This window comes from Bactrocera tryoni, chromosome 5, assembly GCF_016617805.1.
Source record: "Bactrocera tryoni isolate S06 chromosome 5, CSIRO_BtryS06_freeze2, whole genome shotgun sequence".
Classification (NCBI taxonomy): Eukaryota; Metazoa; Arthropoda; class Insecta; order Diptera; family Tephritidae; genus Bactrocera; species Bactrocera tryoni.
In genome coordinates, this window is record NC_052503.1 from 58560443 (window position 1) to 58576417 (window position 15975).

General features: G+C 34.0%; 4 protein-coding genes across 5 annotated transcripts; 2 read left to right on the forward strand and 2 right to left on the reverse strand.

Moving 5' to 3' along the window:
* Positions 1-5878: 5878 nt before the first annotated feature.
* Positions 5879-9465, reverse strand: LOC120776761. 2 transcript variants are annotated; one of them, XR_005705461.1, is made up of 6 exons: positions 9025-9465; positions 8819-8963; positions 8048-8658; positions 7831-7984; positions 6555-7765; positions 5879-6496 (listed from the first exon to the last, which is right to left on the reverse strand). XR_005705461.1 is itself a non-coding variant. In XM_040107724.1 (5 exons), the coding sequence occupies exons 1-5, from the start codon at positions 9341-9343 to the stop codon at positions 6610-6612; spliced, it is 2385 nt and encodes a 794-aa protein (XP_039963658.1). In that variant the 5' UTR covers positions 9344-9465; the 3' UTR covers positions 5879-6609. The 2 variants fall into 2 exon arrangements, 1 of the variants encoding a protein (XP_039963658.1); XM_040107724.1 differs by having other exon boundaries at positions 5879-7765.
* Positions 9466-10707: 1242 nt separating this feature from the next.
* LOC120776762 (guanine nucleotide-binding protein subunit beta-2) lies at positions 10708-12590 on the forward strand. The gene is made up of 7 exons (XM_040107725.1): positions 10708-10945; positions 11128-11343; positions 11422-11651; positions 11710-11911; positions 11986-12115; positions 12186-12272; positions 12340-12590. Exons 1-7 carry the CDS (start codon positions 10877-10879, stop codon positions 12444-12446), a joined length of 1041 nt encoding a protein of 346 aa, XP_039963659.1. The 5' UTR covers positions 10708-10876; the 3' UTR covers positions 12447-12590.
* A 28-nt stretch (positions 12591-12618) lies between these two features.
* LOC120776763 (ER membrane protein complex subunit 8/9 homolog) lies at positions 12619-13614 on the reverse strand. The gene is made up of 2 exons (XM_040107726.1): positions 13304-13614; positions 12619-13174 (listed from the first exon to the last, which is right to left on the reverse strand). The coding sequence occupies exons 1-2, from the start codon at positions 13499-13501 to the stop codon at positions 12764-12766; spliced, it is 609 nt and encodes a 202-aa protein (XP_039963660.1). The 5' UTR covers positions 13502-13614; the 3' UTR covers positions 12619-12763.
* Positions 13615-13920: 306 nt separating this feature from the next.
* Positions 13921-14866, forward strand: LOC120778376 (respirasome Complex Assembly Factor 1-like; the record flags this gene model as incomplete). The annotated part of the gene is made up of 2 exons (XM_040110163.1): positions 13921-14036; positions 14112-14866. Coding segments are annotated over 2 exons (276 nt in total), but the record flags the coding sequence as incomplete, so codon positions are not given.
* Between the last annotated feature and the right edge of the window lie 1109 nt (positions 14867-15975).

Genomic DNA, 15975 nt, shown 5'->3' on the forward strand with positions numbered 1-15975 from the left:
TCTGTACTTTAATATTTAACTAAATGTTGATTTTATTAAAGATTATTTAATAAATATAAGAATAAATAGAATAACCTTTTTTTTTTATTTTATGATAAATTCATAAAATGTGACAACTTGTGACAAGGACGGGGGGAGGGGTTAAAAAGTCCTTAAATTCGTGTGACGTAATTTATGGATGGCCCCTATTTAATACAGTGAAAATTTTATTTACGGGAATTAATTTCGAATATGTTCATACAAATAAATTTCATGGGATAAAATAACGAATTTAAGGCTGCTTTTTCAATGTCTGGTTACCAGGTCTGCTGTCCAGTTAATAGAGTTGTCCGCTTAATAGATTGTACTTAATAAACATCAAAAGAAAACGATAAAAAAAACAGCCTGTGTCCCGAGCGTCCAAGCTACATCCTCACCAATTTTCAGCCAAATCGGTTCAGCCGTTCTTGAGTTATAAATACATATGTATGTAAATATATTGCAAAATCGGATATCATTCAAGCGATTTACAGAATACTATTCTTAATTCCCAAAGAAATTGTTGTTATTTAATCCGATAGCTAGATTTAATTTACATATATCTACATAAATATCTCTAAATTCTTTTTTCCAACAGAGTTAACCTTGTAATGAAATAAACAGTTGCTATATTTATTGAATTTTGAGCAGATGAACATAGAAAATTATTTATTTTTCTTTCTGAGAGATTTTGACTTTAAACGTAAGTGAGATATACCGAGCAATTGTGTACTGTGATACAGTCACAAGGCTCTAGAATTGAGATTTTAAATTAGAGACAATTTTTGTGACTTGAGACGATTTTGCAATTCAGTACGAGACAGTCATACAAAACTCGCAATTGAAAACGAACAGGTTCACTCAGCTCTTACATTTCGTTATTTAGCGAAGTATACAAACTTGAATGAAAATAAATATGTCGATAATGAATATAAAATTTTCTATATCACAGTCAAAAGGCATAATTATCAATAAAAATAAAAATATTTGTTGACTTTGTTTCAGAATAGTTACGAAATTTATGTGAAATTAACTTTTTTATAACTTATCTAGTTACAGTTGCTTACAAAATATAAAAAACGACAATAGATTAATATCCATGATGATCTCTATTCAGTATATTCAAAATGACAAACAAGAGTTCCTTTTAGTTTTGTGACCTGCTAACTATCAGATCAGAAATTTGAGACAATGTTTTGAGACTAAAGACTAGCGACTGTTTTGTAAATAGTAACTAGTCACAAATTGAGACTTTACCGCAAAATCTCTCAAATAGTGACTAGAAACGGCTTATCGAATTGGGCTATTAATATGTGAGACTAAAAATGTTTGTCAAGTTACGTTTAGATTTCTTTTTCAATTGCTAAATTTCTTTTGCCTATTTAAATGAATTAGTGCGATTCGATTATGGTGCCTACGTATGTATGTAAATATATTTGACTCCTCCTAGAAAGGAAAATTGACAAAGCACTTCTATTTTGACATTTTTCTTTACGCTGCAGTTATACGATCAAGAACTTGCTTTCAAGCTGAACACCATAACTAACTGCCAAAATTGACAAAAATTGAAAGCCTTGACCTAGGCTGCAAGCAACTTGATAAACAATGGGCTTTTTCGGAAATGCAGTAAAAACTGGCAATATTGTGCAGTTTGCGTTACTGATTTCCCTTATACCTAGGGTTACCAGATGTACTGATTTTATCAGTACGCGTACTGATTTTTAGACCCCCGTACTGATATACTGATTTTTCAATGATTTTTTCGCAAATTTATCCAATTTTATTGGATACATACACGCGCACATCCGATAAACGCACCGAACGATTTTTAAATCGGATGAAAAGAGACAAAATATATCGATCGTTATCGGGACTTTCGATACTGTTATTCACAGCCACCACCATTGTCAATAACGTTTATAATTCTTTCAAATCAATCGTGCTTTCGTTTAATTTACATACTTGTCGAACGAGCTCCAAGTTTTCAAACTTTTGGAATTCGTCGACGTTCCCAAGTTATCGGTAAGTGTACAGACCAAGACTTGTGAGGTTGTAAATATGATGTGACGAGGATTCTATAATATTTTTTTCACAAACTTCAAATGACCAGATTTGTGCATTTTTTAAAGCGAATTCAAACATTGATTCCTTTTCTGAAATTTTGAAAATTGTGCAGTACTTTTTTCTATTCCCGGACATAATGCTAATTGTGAAAGAATTTTCTCTCTCATCAACATCCAATGGAGTGATGAACGCAATCGTCTCCTTGTTGAAAATGTTCGCAACATGATTGTCACTAAATATGATTATAAGAACGTGTCATGCAACGATTTCCATAAGTATGTAAGTATGTGTGTACATATATAATGAAAACTGAAAATGTTGATATGCTAAAAGCAATCGGCAGTGCCAAAAAATATGACCAAAAGAAAATGTAAATTGTACGATGCTGGCAGATAATTAATTCTACCTATTTGAGACGCTGAAATTTGTGATCTATCTGTACCCTGCTCCTTTTCTTTTTAATTTTGAAGTTCTTGGTAGTTTTTGTACTTTTTAGCAGACGATTGCGTCTTAACGAGAAATCGAAACAACTGTTGATGTCAGGCGCGTCAATCAGAAAGAGTCATAACGGTAACCTAAGATCATACAAAGTTTCATTTGTATTTTTTCGATACGAGACCAAATTGCGGTGCCCTATTCCAAAACCGAAAGAACAAGAGATGAAATCCTTGCCAGTATTGGTTATAAAAGCGGCATGATTCCGATTACTTTGGCGGAGGGGTAAAAAAACCGAATTTCCGTATAAATGGGGTATGTACGGATAGCGGAGCTTCTCCAGAGAAGAAATGTTCGAAAATAATATAAAAATAACTTTTATTTTTTTAAATATTCACGTTTTAAAGTTCAAAAATTTGCACTAATAACACATGGTATTTCTCTATGTTTCACTAAATTTTTTCACGTTTTTCACTCTGTATATTTAAATATACACTCTAAACTTTGAAATAAGTTCACATTTCACTTTTAGTTTGCTATATTTTACCTAAACTTATTAATTTAAAAATCACTTAGCACACTCATCGTTGAAAAGGTTAGATTGTTTACAATTATGAGGAAAATGAGCCTTACCACATCTTAAACAGCAAATTTGTAGGATTCTTAACGATTTTTCTTTGTTTATATACATATGTATACATATATATTATACATATGTAAGTATATGTATAATATGCGATTTATGTTTAATAAAAATAAATAAGTAAAAATCTATAATAATATTGTAAAATTTATTTCATATCGGGGTGACTGAAGTACTTTCGCGTAGTACTCCTTTCTGCGTTGGCGGCCTTCGGCCGCGCTTTAAAAAAATAACCCTGGTCGAGTGAATACCCGGGGTGACTGAAGTACTTTCGCATAGTACTCCTTTCTGCGTTAAAATAAAAAATATATATTGAGTTTCGTTATAAAGTAGTTATATTTTTTGGTTATCTTGCACTAATATTGACACAAAATTTGTGTTTTCCTTATAAAATGGTTAAATTTTGGTTATTATATCTGTCAGCGCTTTCCATTTGTTTTTGGTAATACGTTGTTTTGTATATTAGGTGACAATATACATATATAATATTGTTATATAATATTACTGTATAATATTACTTATTGGTTTATTAAATTAAATAAAGAACATATCCATATGAATGGATAGAGGAATTTTTGGGAGAAAAGGAATTTCAGCGAATTTCCTTATTATCACATGACAGCGCTCCATTTCGTCGTAATTTTTAGCACACAAAATGTAATTTTTAAAATAAAGATTTCTTCGGTAAAAACCTGTTAAAAGTGTAAAATGTGGATTTATTTAAAAGTTTATAGTTTAATTTAATTAATTTGAAGTGAAAAATGTGAGTAAAGTGTGTTCAATGTGGTAAAATAGCTTGTTGAAATGTTCGAAATATGGGAATTTTTGAACTTTAAGGTCGAATATCTTGTAAACTAAGCGTTTGCGGTACCTATAACCCCGTATATTTTTTAGTCAGGAGAACTTACCTTTCCAACAGTACCTTCAAATCGCGGCGCCAAAGAAATCGGAATTGTGCCCTGGAAGTGATCTTATCAATATGATTGTTGAAAGTCAGTTTATTATCTATCTTGTTGGAGCTAATTGACTTCAAAAATGCCTTTGTGTCAGATCTTGTAATGTAGAATACTTATCTTTTTACTTTCTCGCCTACTTACAGGTGGAATAAACTTCCTTCTTGAATAATGTTTTATTTTTTAATTGGTAACTAGGTTTTGTGTACGAACTGGAAGACAATGAGAACAGATTTGACCAATCGATGTTTACATAGTAGGCATTAAGGTTGCCGCATTCAGTGTTCTTGAAGTCGAAGAATGGAAAAGTTACTGGTTTGAGGCTAAGATGGAGTTCAATTGTGATATCTATATGAATGCTTAGGTTAATAAAATATAGTTCAAGAATGTTATAAATGTCGATTTAAGCACTTTTAAGTAGTTGGAAGTGGAGGTGGCTTGGAAAACTTTAATAAGTTCCTGTCCTCTTTTGCCCAATCTGTTTCGACTGATAACTGGCGAATCAAGCGGAATTGTCCGCATAGACTTTAGATTTTACATATCCCCAGAGGAAAAAGTGTAACGGTGTGATATCACACGATCTTGGTGGCCAATCGATCACTACAAACCGTGAAATTATCTACTCACCCAAGTGTTCTCTCAATAAATTAATTGATTGATGCGATGTGTGAGAAGTGGCGCCGTCTTGTTGAAACCAAATGTCTCCGAGATCACGAACTTCAATTTCAGGCATCCAATAGACGGTTATTATGGCGCGATAACATTCGCTGTTGACGGTTACGTTCTCACCGGCATCATTTCTGAAGAAATATGGACCAATGATTCCACTGGCCCACAAACCACATCAAACCGATGTTTTTTCTGTAATGAAATAGCGGCTCTTGAATCTCTTAAGGTTACTCTTTGTCTCAAATACGGCAATTTTGCTTGTTTACATACCCATTGAGCCAGAAATGGTCCTCATCGCTGAACCAAATTTGGTTCGAAAAAGTCGGATCTTCTTGGATCTTTTCAAGAGCCCACACAGCGAAGCAATGTCGCTTGGGAAGGTCGAGCGGCTTCAGTTTTTTACAAACTATATTTTGTATGCTTTCAGTTTAAGATGTCGACGCCAAGTCGCTCAAAACGTCAGTTTGAGTGGCTGCAAACGGCGCCGAATTGACTCTCCACGATCTTCGTGTACACCCTCAGCTAAGGTTTCTATATTTTCTTCACCGCGCGCTGGACGTGGTCTATTCAGTCGAATATTATCCAATAATGAATGCGGGGTCTCGAAATTGGTGATGGTGTGGCGAATAGTATGCTCAGTTTGATTGTGTTAACCATAAGTTGAGTGAAGCGCGCGAATCACATTCTTTATAGGACGTGAAATTTCGTAATAAAGCTGAACGATTTGGAAACGTTGTTCAGGCGTAAGTTTTTCCACGGTGAAATGCCTAACAATTCTGAACAAAAATAGCATCACGCGTGATCTGCCAAAAATAGGCTATTGAAAAAAGTACTTCTACTTGGAACACCCGTTCTAAACAAAAATGCCGAGCACTTAGTATGTATTAGAACCTTCAATTGATTTCTAAAATGTGTTTGTTTGTAAATATTTATGTATATATCATAAATTTAATGTTTTCTCGGTATCATGAGAGTTCTTGATTTCGAGATTAATATTTGTGAAAAGTACAAACTTCAGTCTTAAAATGAAAACAAAAAATAATAATAATTTGGTTTAGCTAAAATTTTTATTTACAAATAATTTATATATACGTATATACCATATATGCATAAAAGCATATGTATTTGCAGATGCACAAAGTTTTCGTTCGAAATTATTCTTATATTAATGAGCACAATACCAATATAAAATGATTTCATTTCATTTAAAAAACTGTGCAAAGTTAACGAATATAATAATACCACTTACATATAACCAATTGAGAATAGCACTAAACGCAGACAAAATAAAATCTATATCTAATTCGCAGCCACTGTTGGACTTTTTTGCACACTTTGCTCAAGTTCAAGTCTACTTTTTTTAAATAAATAATCTACTTTGACACAAATCTAGCCATTTCCTTTAACATAATTTATAAACGACATGAATTATTGAGGTTTAGTTAATTTAAAGAATATTTAAGTTAAAAACATTAATTTTGAATAAATTTTTAAAACATTTCAGCTATCTGCGCGTGAAATTTACTTTTAATAACTTTTAAAACATTAAAAAAATAGTAATAGTGTTGAGATTTAATTTAACTTCAAGACGTACTGAAGAACTAAACAAGCCTATTTACACAAACCAACACGTACCAATAAAACATATCTGCAACAACAGATATCTTGTTTGTAAGACGGTCAAAGAATAAACTTAGTAAAATATGAAAAATTTCTGAAAAGAAAGTACATTGAGGAAATGAAAAACATTTATAATAAAAGACTAAGCTTACATTATATAAGAGAATACAAAATTTTACACGCGCGATGAGCTGTAAGAGCTTCTAACTAATTGTGGCGCAATGTACTGTTTATCACGCGTAAAATATCGATTTGTAGGTCGGTAAAAGACACCGGCGACATATTGGCATTGCGTATTTTCATGGCAACTGCTTTGAAGAAAGCGCCGACCTCATCGTCTCCAAAAGTGTCGGTCGCTCTTTGATTATCAGCTATTGGAAGAGAGGCGGCAGTGATGGTGGTGGACGGGGCATGCGTTGTGATCGCTGTTGTCGTCGAGCTATTATGCGAACTACTCGCCAAAGATTGTAAATTGATGGCCTCCATGCTGAGTGAGGTGCTAGGGTTTAATATTGACATGCCACAGTTGTTGTTGGAAGTCAAATTCGCACTACTGCTCTTCACTAAACCACTTGTAAGCGCTTGTTGGGGCTGTTGATGCTTCATTTCGTTACTGAAATCATTTATTTGTTGCTGCGGCTGCTGTTGGTGATGCAGTTGCATGAGGGATTTATCCCTAGTGGTAAGTGTGGCAGTTCTTGTTTCATCACCAACATCTAAAGAGAGTAAATGTTGGTGGTGCGTGGTGCTTTGCGACGTTAACTTCATTAACGGTGGCTGATGATGTTGTTGTGATAGCACCAATTGTGTCTGTGACTGCTGCAGCTGATGTGATGATTGCTGTTGATGTTGATGTAGTTGTTTTTGTAATGATACATTATCTTGTTGTATCATTATGTTACTTTCTTTTATATCTTTGAATTCATTCATCTCCGTTTTTACGTCACTACCGGTATCCTGCGGATTTATGCTATTATTGGCAGTCATGTTGTTTGTTGAACTTGGCGGATACTCTGTAAAATGTTGATGTGATTTCCGATCATCCTCGTCATCGCCAGCATTAATGTCTATCCCATCATCATTGACGCCTGTATCGCTTGTATGTCCGATAATGTAGTGATCGATATCCATTTCATCGTAGCCGCTAGCACTGCTGCCACTAACAACGCACATATCATGTGTTGCTGTATGCAGGTCATGTTGCGTATGTGGACCTGACAATGTTGGTAATGTTTGCTGATCCAAATCGTGTTGTACTACTTCTATTGGCGATGGCAATGGCGGACTGTCGATGATATGTTCATCTACATCAAGCTCTAATTCACTTTTAGGTAATCTTACTGCGTTTTTAACATCACTCTCGCTGTAAGAAATATTTTAAAAAGTGTTATATTTAAAATACACTCATCTTAAAATATAACAGATTACCTTGTTTTATGCTTTATAAACTTTTGCAAGAATGTAAGCGCATCATAGTGCTTCCAACGCGGCAATAATTCAGAATGTTCACGGTCTTTCAGTCGTTTATGTTCTCTGATATATTGATCCCGCAGTGCTTTCCATTTCAAACGACAGCGGCCAACTTAAAATTAAAACAGATACACAAATATAATAGTTGGAATATTATCTTAGTTTTCACGCTAACCTGGCTTTTTTAGTTTGCGTGCAATTTCATCCCAAACTTCAAGTTTCATTTTGGCATTGCGATAATTTGGATGAAAATTATTATATATAATATCTTCCTGTTGAATCAAGTTAATGAGGTCTTTTTCGAAGAAACTTTCTATATTGAGGAACGTGTGTATGGGATCGTCGTCTTCTTCCTCATTGTGTGATTGTGTTTGTTGCATTTGCACACTTGTAGACGGTACACTTTCTACCAAAGCGCACAGCATATCATCAGCTTCTGAGCTCGGGTGTGTATGTTGCAGTAAATTAGTGTCGTCCAGTTCATTAGGGCTGTGCTCATTTCCTTCCAAAGTGTGAACATCGCTTGTGGTCGTTGTCGTTGTGAGATAATTCCAACTTCCACTGTGTTGCTGCATCACTGAGTGCAATTGCTCATCGCTTAATGAGTTTAGAAGACCTGAAGTTGTTGAGTCAAGCTTATCTTCTGCACTCAAAATGTTATCAGCGGTAAAATCAGACGCGCTAAATTGACCATGTTCCATTTTAATACTTGGTAATTTGTTACAAGTATTTTTTCCGTTCGACCCAGTTAAATTTTCGTTTTTATTTGTGGCACGCGGTCGATAGCTAATTTCACAAAATTGGACAAGTTTAACGTTTATTTCTAATATTTTTATAACACTAATCTTGTAACAGTTAGTTTCACTAATACATATGGATATTATTGTATACATATGGACAAAAGAAAAGATAAACATAATAAATAAAAATCAAAACAAAAACTTACTTCCTCGACAAAGCAAAAGGTCGTAAAAATTCCAATTCCTTGAAATATTTCCATTTTACATTAGCTTTGATATTAAATTTGCTGCGTTTCAGTTCACGACAATATTGGTCACGCATAGCTTTCCATTTTGATTTACATTGTGCCTCTACAATGTTCAATTTATTTTTGTTATTAAGTGGCACACCATTTACATTAAACATACTTACCAGTCCAACCGACATTGTCAGCAATCTCTAACCACTTAGAATCTTTTCGATGTGTATTACGATAGAACTCATGCTTTGGATTATAAAGAGCTTGCTCTTGCGATACCAGCGATATTAGCATAACTTCTTTGGGTATAGATACAACATCTTCGTTTAATCCGTGGTTAATACTTCCCATGTTATCTATATTTATTAATTGCTGCTGCTGTTCATTCAATTGATTTGCCTGCTCCTCCAAAGTTGGAGAATGTCCATCCTGATGGGCTTGCATATGCATTGTTGTAGTGCTACCTGTTTCAGTCAATGTTAGAGTCGCCATTCTTGTCAAATTGTATTCTTATGATTCGCCTTTATTTACTGCATATTTTTTTATTTAATAATAATAATCTACTTTAGCTATTGCTTTATTATGATAAATATTATTTTTGGTTTAGGTATTCAGGAAAAAAAGCTAAGAAAAACAATTTTCCACTTTCTGTGGAATAGTAAAATGAAATGTCAAAAACGACTGATTCAACGAACTGTCAAAGTCAAAAGGGCAGTAAATGCTGCCACCTAATACTTATACGAATTGTATTTCGCATGAATAATTTATACGACGGGTTGTGAGTTTAATAAGTTATCGTTTTTTTAAGCAAGTTTAATAAGTCAACCAAATACAAGAAAACAAGGAGTATAAGAAACAAGTTACAAAAATATATGCAAATACACATGCACAGTTTTAAATCTTATGGATGGTGGATCCTTCGTTAACCTTATTATGAATACACCGCCCAAACTGACCGTTTTGTGTAAGATTTCACGTTTATTGTAAAGTTAAGTTCTGGTATTATACTTATTAATAAAATTAAAAATTTATTTTTGGAAATTATCATTCCTTTTTAAAGTGCTGTTGTAGCGGTACAAAACATTAAACTACTTGATCAGTTTAAATTGGTGTTCGTTCCGGTTCCGGTTATATATACCTGGCGTGGGTTCACACATGAGAAATATTCTTTAATGAGTATCCAATATCCTCTTCTGTGTTTATAAAAAATCGATAGGATAAAATTATTGGAAATTTTCTTTATTCTTATGGATGAAATAACTTTATACAGAAAATTTTCGAATTTCATTGTTGACAAGGAAAGTGGTTAATATTAATTTGCTAACATTTTTATTCAATTGTTTTGTTAGAATTATATATTTAAGTCTAAGTTGTTATATGGTCACTAACGAAGCGATTGAAATTTTCCCAATACATATCCATATATGTACATACATACATATGTATTTTTACACGGTTGAATCACATTTTTGCTCACTTTGCTTAAACGTCCGTCTTCCACAACAGGAAATGCTAGATAGTCTCACCTCCTGTTATGAAAGGATAACATAATTTAGTTCCTGCGTTTTCCATTAATGCTACGAACATAAGAATTACCATTGGATGCGTTATTTAAAAGTTTTAAGAAAAACATTGGAAAAGAGTGCAGCTAAAGTGATTAATGTCGTTTCTTCTGCTTTTCGATGGTGGTCATGAGAAAAGTACCTTTCGATTTCGGTTTGCGCATGCACTCTCGCCCTATATTTCCCACTAAAATTTCAATCCAATTAGTTAATTGCATTAATGTTTTGGTTTTTTATAACGGCGCATTATCATAACAGTGAAAATTTTCAAAAACTTTTCGTAGAACAGTTGGCATGCAGACGTTGACTTTGAAAAGGTAGTGGCGGTCGGTAAGAGTGTTAGTGTAAACAAGTTTATTTCATTGTAAATTGTATTAAATACATTAATTACCAAACGAACAAAAAATAAATAAATAAATAAATAAAAGTTAAAACAAATCAAATAAAAAATAAATAACTCAAAATGCCTAAAATTGATCCTGAAACTCAAAAACTTCACGATGAGATTAATGGAATGATTCAAAAGTTCAAGGTAGGCTTTGAAGTTAAAGAAATTAACGCATAATGAACATATTAAATCATTTATTAAAGCATTATATTGCATAAAAGTATTACTTATTATAATTTTACATTACATTTTTAATTACATACATTATATAAACGGTGTGTATTAATTAAATAAAAAACCGAACTAATTACATTTACTTTCTCTAGGACGATCAAAAGGCCAAAGCTGACTGTACATGGCAGGAAAAATGTGGCGATATGGGTGATGTACCTAAATTACGACTCAGTTCGAAGAAGATTCTGAAGGGTCACATAAACAAAGTCAACTCGGTGCACTTTGCTGGCGATTCTAGACACTGTGTCACTGGTTCATTGGATGGAAAACTAATTATATGGGATACGTGGACGGCAAACAAAGTTCAGGTACAAAGTACAACTTCTTAATTACTTACATTTTGTTAATTTTTCGAAATCCATTTATTGGGTATTTTGTTTTTCTAGGTTATTCCTCTGCGTTCGGCATGGGTTATGACAGTCGCTTTTTCTCCATCGGGCAACTTTGTCGCTTGTGGTGGTATGGATAATCAGTGCACAGTTTATGACGTAAATAATCGAGATGCTTCGGGCGTCGCCAAAATGACACGAGAACTTTTGGGTTACGAGGGTTTTTTGAGTTCATGTCGATTCTTAGATGACGGACATTTAATAACGGGCTCGGGTGATATGAAAATGTAATATAATTGATTGCAATTAAAGACGGCTCGGGGTATAAAACTCAAATATTTGCAGTTGTCATTGGGACTTGGAGAAGGGTGTGAAAACAATGGATTTCAACGGGCATGCTGGTGATATTGCTGGTTTAAGTCTTTCGCCCGACATGAAGACGTATATAACAGGTTCAGTAGATAAGACAGCCAAACTGTGGGATGTACGTGAAGATACATACAAGCAGATGTTCTTCGGTCACGAAATGGACGTAAATTCTGTTTGCGTAAGTAATATTTTTATATATCACATACCATACATCATTTCTATACAAAGTTCACTCATTATATTTTCTTATAGTATCATCCTAGTGGTTTTGGGTTCGCCTCTTGCTCTGAGGACCAAACAGCGCGTCTTTACGATATACGATCTGATCAGCAAATAGCTCAATACGAGCCACCGCAGAAAAACACAGGCTTCACTTCGTGCGGTATATGAACAAATTTTACTTGTTTTTACCTTAAGAAGTTTTTTTATAAATATGTTTTATGTTTGTTTAGCTCTATCAACCAGTGGTCGCTATTTAATGTGTTCTGGAATTGAGGGAAATATTCATGCTTGGGATACAGTTAAAGTTTCACACAATGGTAAACTACGACATTGAACGCCGCTAAAAAATATGATTAAATAATATTTATATTTAATAATTTCCAGCAATGCTACAAGGCCATGAAAATCGCATCACATGCATTGGCCTCTCACCAAATGGAATGTGCCTTGCATCTACTAGCTGGGATCAGCAAGTGCGCCTTTGGCTTTAAATTTGATTTATTAACAGAATTTTTACTCAAGCGGAATGTATTCGTAAGGCAGACCTGTGCAAATTTTTCAAACTAAAATGTAAATGCTCAGAAAATAGCTAAAATTTAAAATAAATACTATAGAAAAGCGCGTTTATCATGTAATTATGTATGTATTATTTATTTCTTTAGCTAGGTTTCATAGATATTTTAATATTTTCATCAAAATACTATCAAACAAATACGTTTAAACAGAAATGCATAGAGACTTTATACCAAAATTGCACGCTACAATTAGACACCTTGACCCCCATTCAATTTAATACCTCTTTATAGAACTAGTACATGGCCATAAGCTGCTTCAAGTCCCGGTTATAGTGTTGATTCGTCCAATCGTTCGCTGGATTATCTAAATGATTATCGAAGTCCACCACTTCACGCATAGCTCCACGCTGTAACAACTCTGATACAGTTTGTAGTGTTATTTTCTGCTGAGCGAGTGTGTAGCTAGCTTTTGACCATCGTGCAGACTCTCCGCTACTACTAAATACTTTTAATGCTGCTTGTGTATGATTCAAGCGCATTAACTTATTGTCTACTACTACGAAGCAAGCATTTTTGTTAGTTTCAAGAATTTTTTCACCGATTTTCGCCGCGGGTGCCTTTTCCACGCTGCTGTCATACAAGTTCTCTGGAGCTACATAGTAGCCGGCTACAATCAAATTTTCGCGCTCGGCGAATGCGTCAACCTTTGCAACAAAGAAAAAGGAGCGTATAAATAATATAATCATGGGAAGAAGCAGGTGCTCTTAAACTTGAAATAGATCAATATATCTCAATCAAAGTCTCGTACGTTATATTTCACACTAATTGTATACCTGTGTAAGCGCAATCTCTGCCATTGGTGTAACATAGAGACATTGATGGAATAGTGGTATCGCGTCAACTATTTGCACTGTGTTGCCTTTCGGTGACTTCTCACTTAATAGAACTCCATTAACGGCCAAGTGCGGATATTTGGCAGCATGGAAAATTATTTTGGCATAAGCACGTTCATTGAATTGATAGTCAGTCATATTGCTACAAAGTGAGCGATTATATTTATTTCAACAAAAGCGAAAAACACAGAATAGTCGAGGAAAACACGTACGAATTTTCTAGTGGGAAAGTCAGCTAATAAAATAAATTAAAGCTGTCAAATCCAGCTGTCACGACTTCGAAATGCGTTTGGCAAAATAAGTAATTAAACGCTTTATTGTGAACGTGTCAAAGCAGTGTTGCCAGATAGTTTGATGACCAAAACGTCGAATTAACAGCCCTATTCTGAAAAAACCTCTCAATTGAGTTGAGAGGAAAAATTTGAGATATTTTGTGAGGCTATTCTTGCTCAAACCTCATAAGAAAAAAGCTTAAAAAAGTCACCACGTAAGGTAAAAAGCTTTTAGCTGTCAAACAGCTGTTTTAAGAAAAATAAGCAAACAACCTTCAATAATGTTTTCTCTTGCAGGATGAATTCTTAGACGTTATCTACTGGGCGAGACAGATTTTTGGCATTCTTTTAGTCATAGTATGGGGCATTGTGCCATTAAAAGGCTTCCTGGGATTAGTACTGTAAGGAATATCCCAATAACAATACATCATATGTAAATTAAAAACTTCATAAAAACTTCTCATATGTTTCCATAGATTCGCTGGTATCAGTTGTGGCATTGTGTACATTTATTCCATAAATTTCCAAGGTATTGATGAGGAGGCTTACGGAGGCGCTTGGGAGCTGGTTAAAGAGGGTTTTATGACGTCATTTGCGGGTTTTCTTGTGACGTGGATAATTGCAGATTTGTTTTAAACCAAAACACCACAGACTTAAGCACATCAACAAAATATCTATCGAAAATATCTATTAAAATTTTATCCCATTATGAATGCAATATGTTAAAAGCCAGTGGTCCACGGGCGAAATAGTTCAGCAAATGTGAAAAAGTGACCGATTTGTCCCCAACTATCTAAGCAGTTCCTTACAGTTAAATGTATAGCTTTCGACCATCATAATTTTAGAACTATTAGTTAATACAATTAGAAAATTTACGACAAACGTAATTAATTATACACTGAGATTCGTTCCTCACACGTTTCTGCATTTCTCAGCATTTTGTATTTAGATGTGCTGCATAAATGTATCACTGTACGTGTTTAAATTTTTCTATGAAAAAATAAACGTTTAAATGCCGTTAGTTCTTAAAACTTGTTTTTGTCTTTAATTCATTTTTTATTACAAATCTTCATAAAATTGTAAAGAAAAATTCAATTTAAATCAACTATAAGCAAGGCTTAACTTAATAATCCATAGTTTAAACACTACTACCACCGCCTATCGCATTACCATTTAGCGTCGCTCCGTTTTTAGTCAATTCTAGTTCAAAATTTTAACACTTTCCTCCTACCGCCCGATTCCTCCTCCTCAACAATTGCCGCATATACAAATAATAGTTCCTCCATGCTAATTATAACACTCAATTCTCAATTTTTTAAAAAATGTAAAATATTGATTTAAAACAAAACAAACACAGATGTTTTCTATTATGATGGCTGCTTTCACACGTCACAGATATTTGTGAGAATAGTGAGCATTTGAGCTTTTGAATTTTCGCCAGAATAAGGTAACCCTCACTATAATGAGAAACATCACTGTAGTGAGGTTGGTGACTTTTGTGAGGGCATGAGAATAGGGCTGTAAATATTTTTCCCCATCATTGTCACCACAGTTATTTAACAGTAATGTGCTGAACACATAGAGCGCGACACGACATAGCAGCATGAACTATAAATGGCGTCGTGAATCCTTCTACATGAACATTTGTAAGAAGCATGTACACAAGACTACACAGCTGTCCATTTTTCATGTACACAATTTTGTTGTGGCCATACTAATACCTTTCACTTCAATGCAATTTTAATATTTTGTTCAAAGTGAAATTTTTATGCAAAAAATAAGTAAATAGGTAAAATTATTCGTTTTAAATTATAAATTGTTATTACAAATGTTATAACAGAGCTATTTTATGCTTTTATTTGTAAAATTACGTCAGGATTGTTAGAGCTTTGAATAATTTTACACTTTACATATTAGTGGCATCACTCCTCTCCACTGTCAACTCTACTGTCGTCCTACTGTCTTTGGCAAATATAAGAATATTTTGCAGTTAGCGAGACAACTGTCGGCCTGCAGTCGTATAGAACGTGTGTATTTTAATATTTGATAGATGTCGCTTGCAGTCTGTCGCGCTCTATGTGTTCAGCACTTAAATTTAAGAAATTAGTGGCGTTGAAATATTAAGTTTTATGTACATATATCTCTCATCTTTTTCGCTTCCACTAAATCCACAGCGGTCATATTCACTAACCGGACCAAGGAGTACAGATTAAGTTAAGATTCCGACTGTCAATAATCCTAAAAATTTAGGTGCGACACAGCGAACAAAATCCTCAAGTCGCAATGAATCTCCGCATGACACTGGCCACATCTTTGCATGCCCCACTAATCATTAACTAA

Bases quoted from the DNA above. Each gene is read 5' to 3' on its own strand.
- LOC120776762 (XM_040107725.1), top strand. From the start codon at position 10,877: ATGCCTAAAATTGATCCTGAAACTCAAAAACTTCACGATGAGATTAAT. The intron at 11,344-11,421 runs GTACAAAGTACA...TTGTTTTTCTAG, and splicing joins GGACGGCAAACAAAGTTCAG to GTTATTCCTCTGCGTTCGGC. The intron at 12,116-12,185 runs GTATATGAACAA...ATGTTTGTTTAG, and splicing joins CACAGGCTTCACTTCGTGCG to CTCTATCAACCAGTGGTCGC.
- LOC120776761 (XM_040107724.1), bottom strand. From the start codon at position 9,343: ATGGCGACTCTAACATTGACTGAAACAGGTAGCACTACAACAATGCAT. The intron at 8,964-9,024 runs GTAAGTATGTTT...TGAACATTGTAG, and splicing joins TGACAATGTCGGTTGGACTG to AGGCACAATGTAAATCAAAA. The intron at 7,985-8,047 runs GTTAGCGTGAAA...TTTAATTTTAAG, and splicing joins ACGCAAACTAAAAAAGCCAG to TTGGCCGCTGTCGTTTGAAA.
- LOC120776763 (XM_040107726.1), bottom strand. From the start codon at position 13,501: ATGACTGACTATCAATTCAATGAACGTGCTTATGCCAAAATAATTTTC. The intron at 13,175-13,303 runs GTATACAATTAG...TTTGTTGCAAAG, and splicing joins CAGAGATTGCGCTTACACAG to GTTGACGCATTCGCCGAGCG.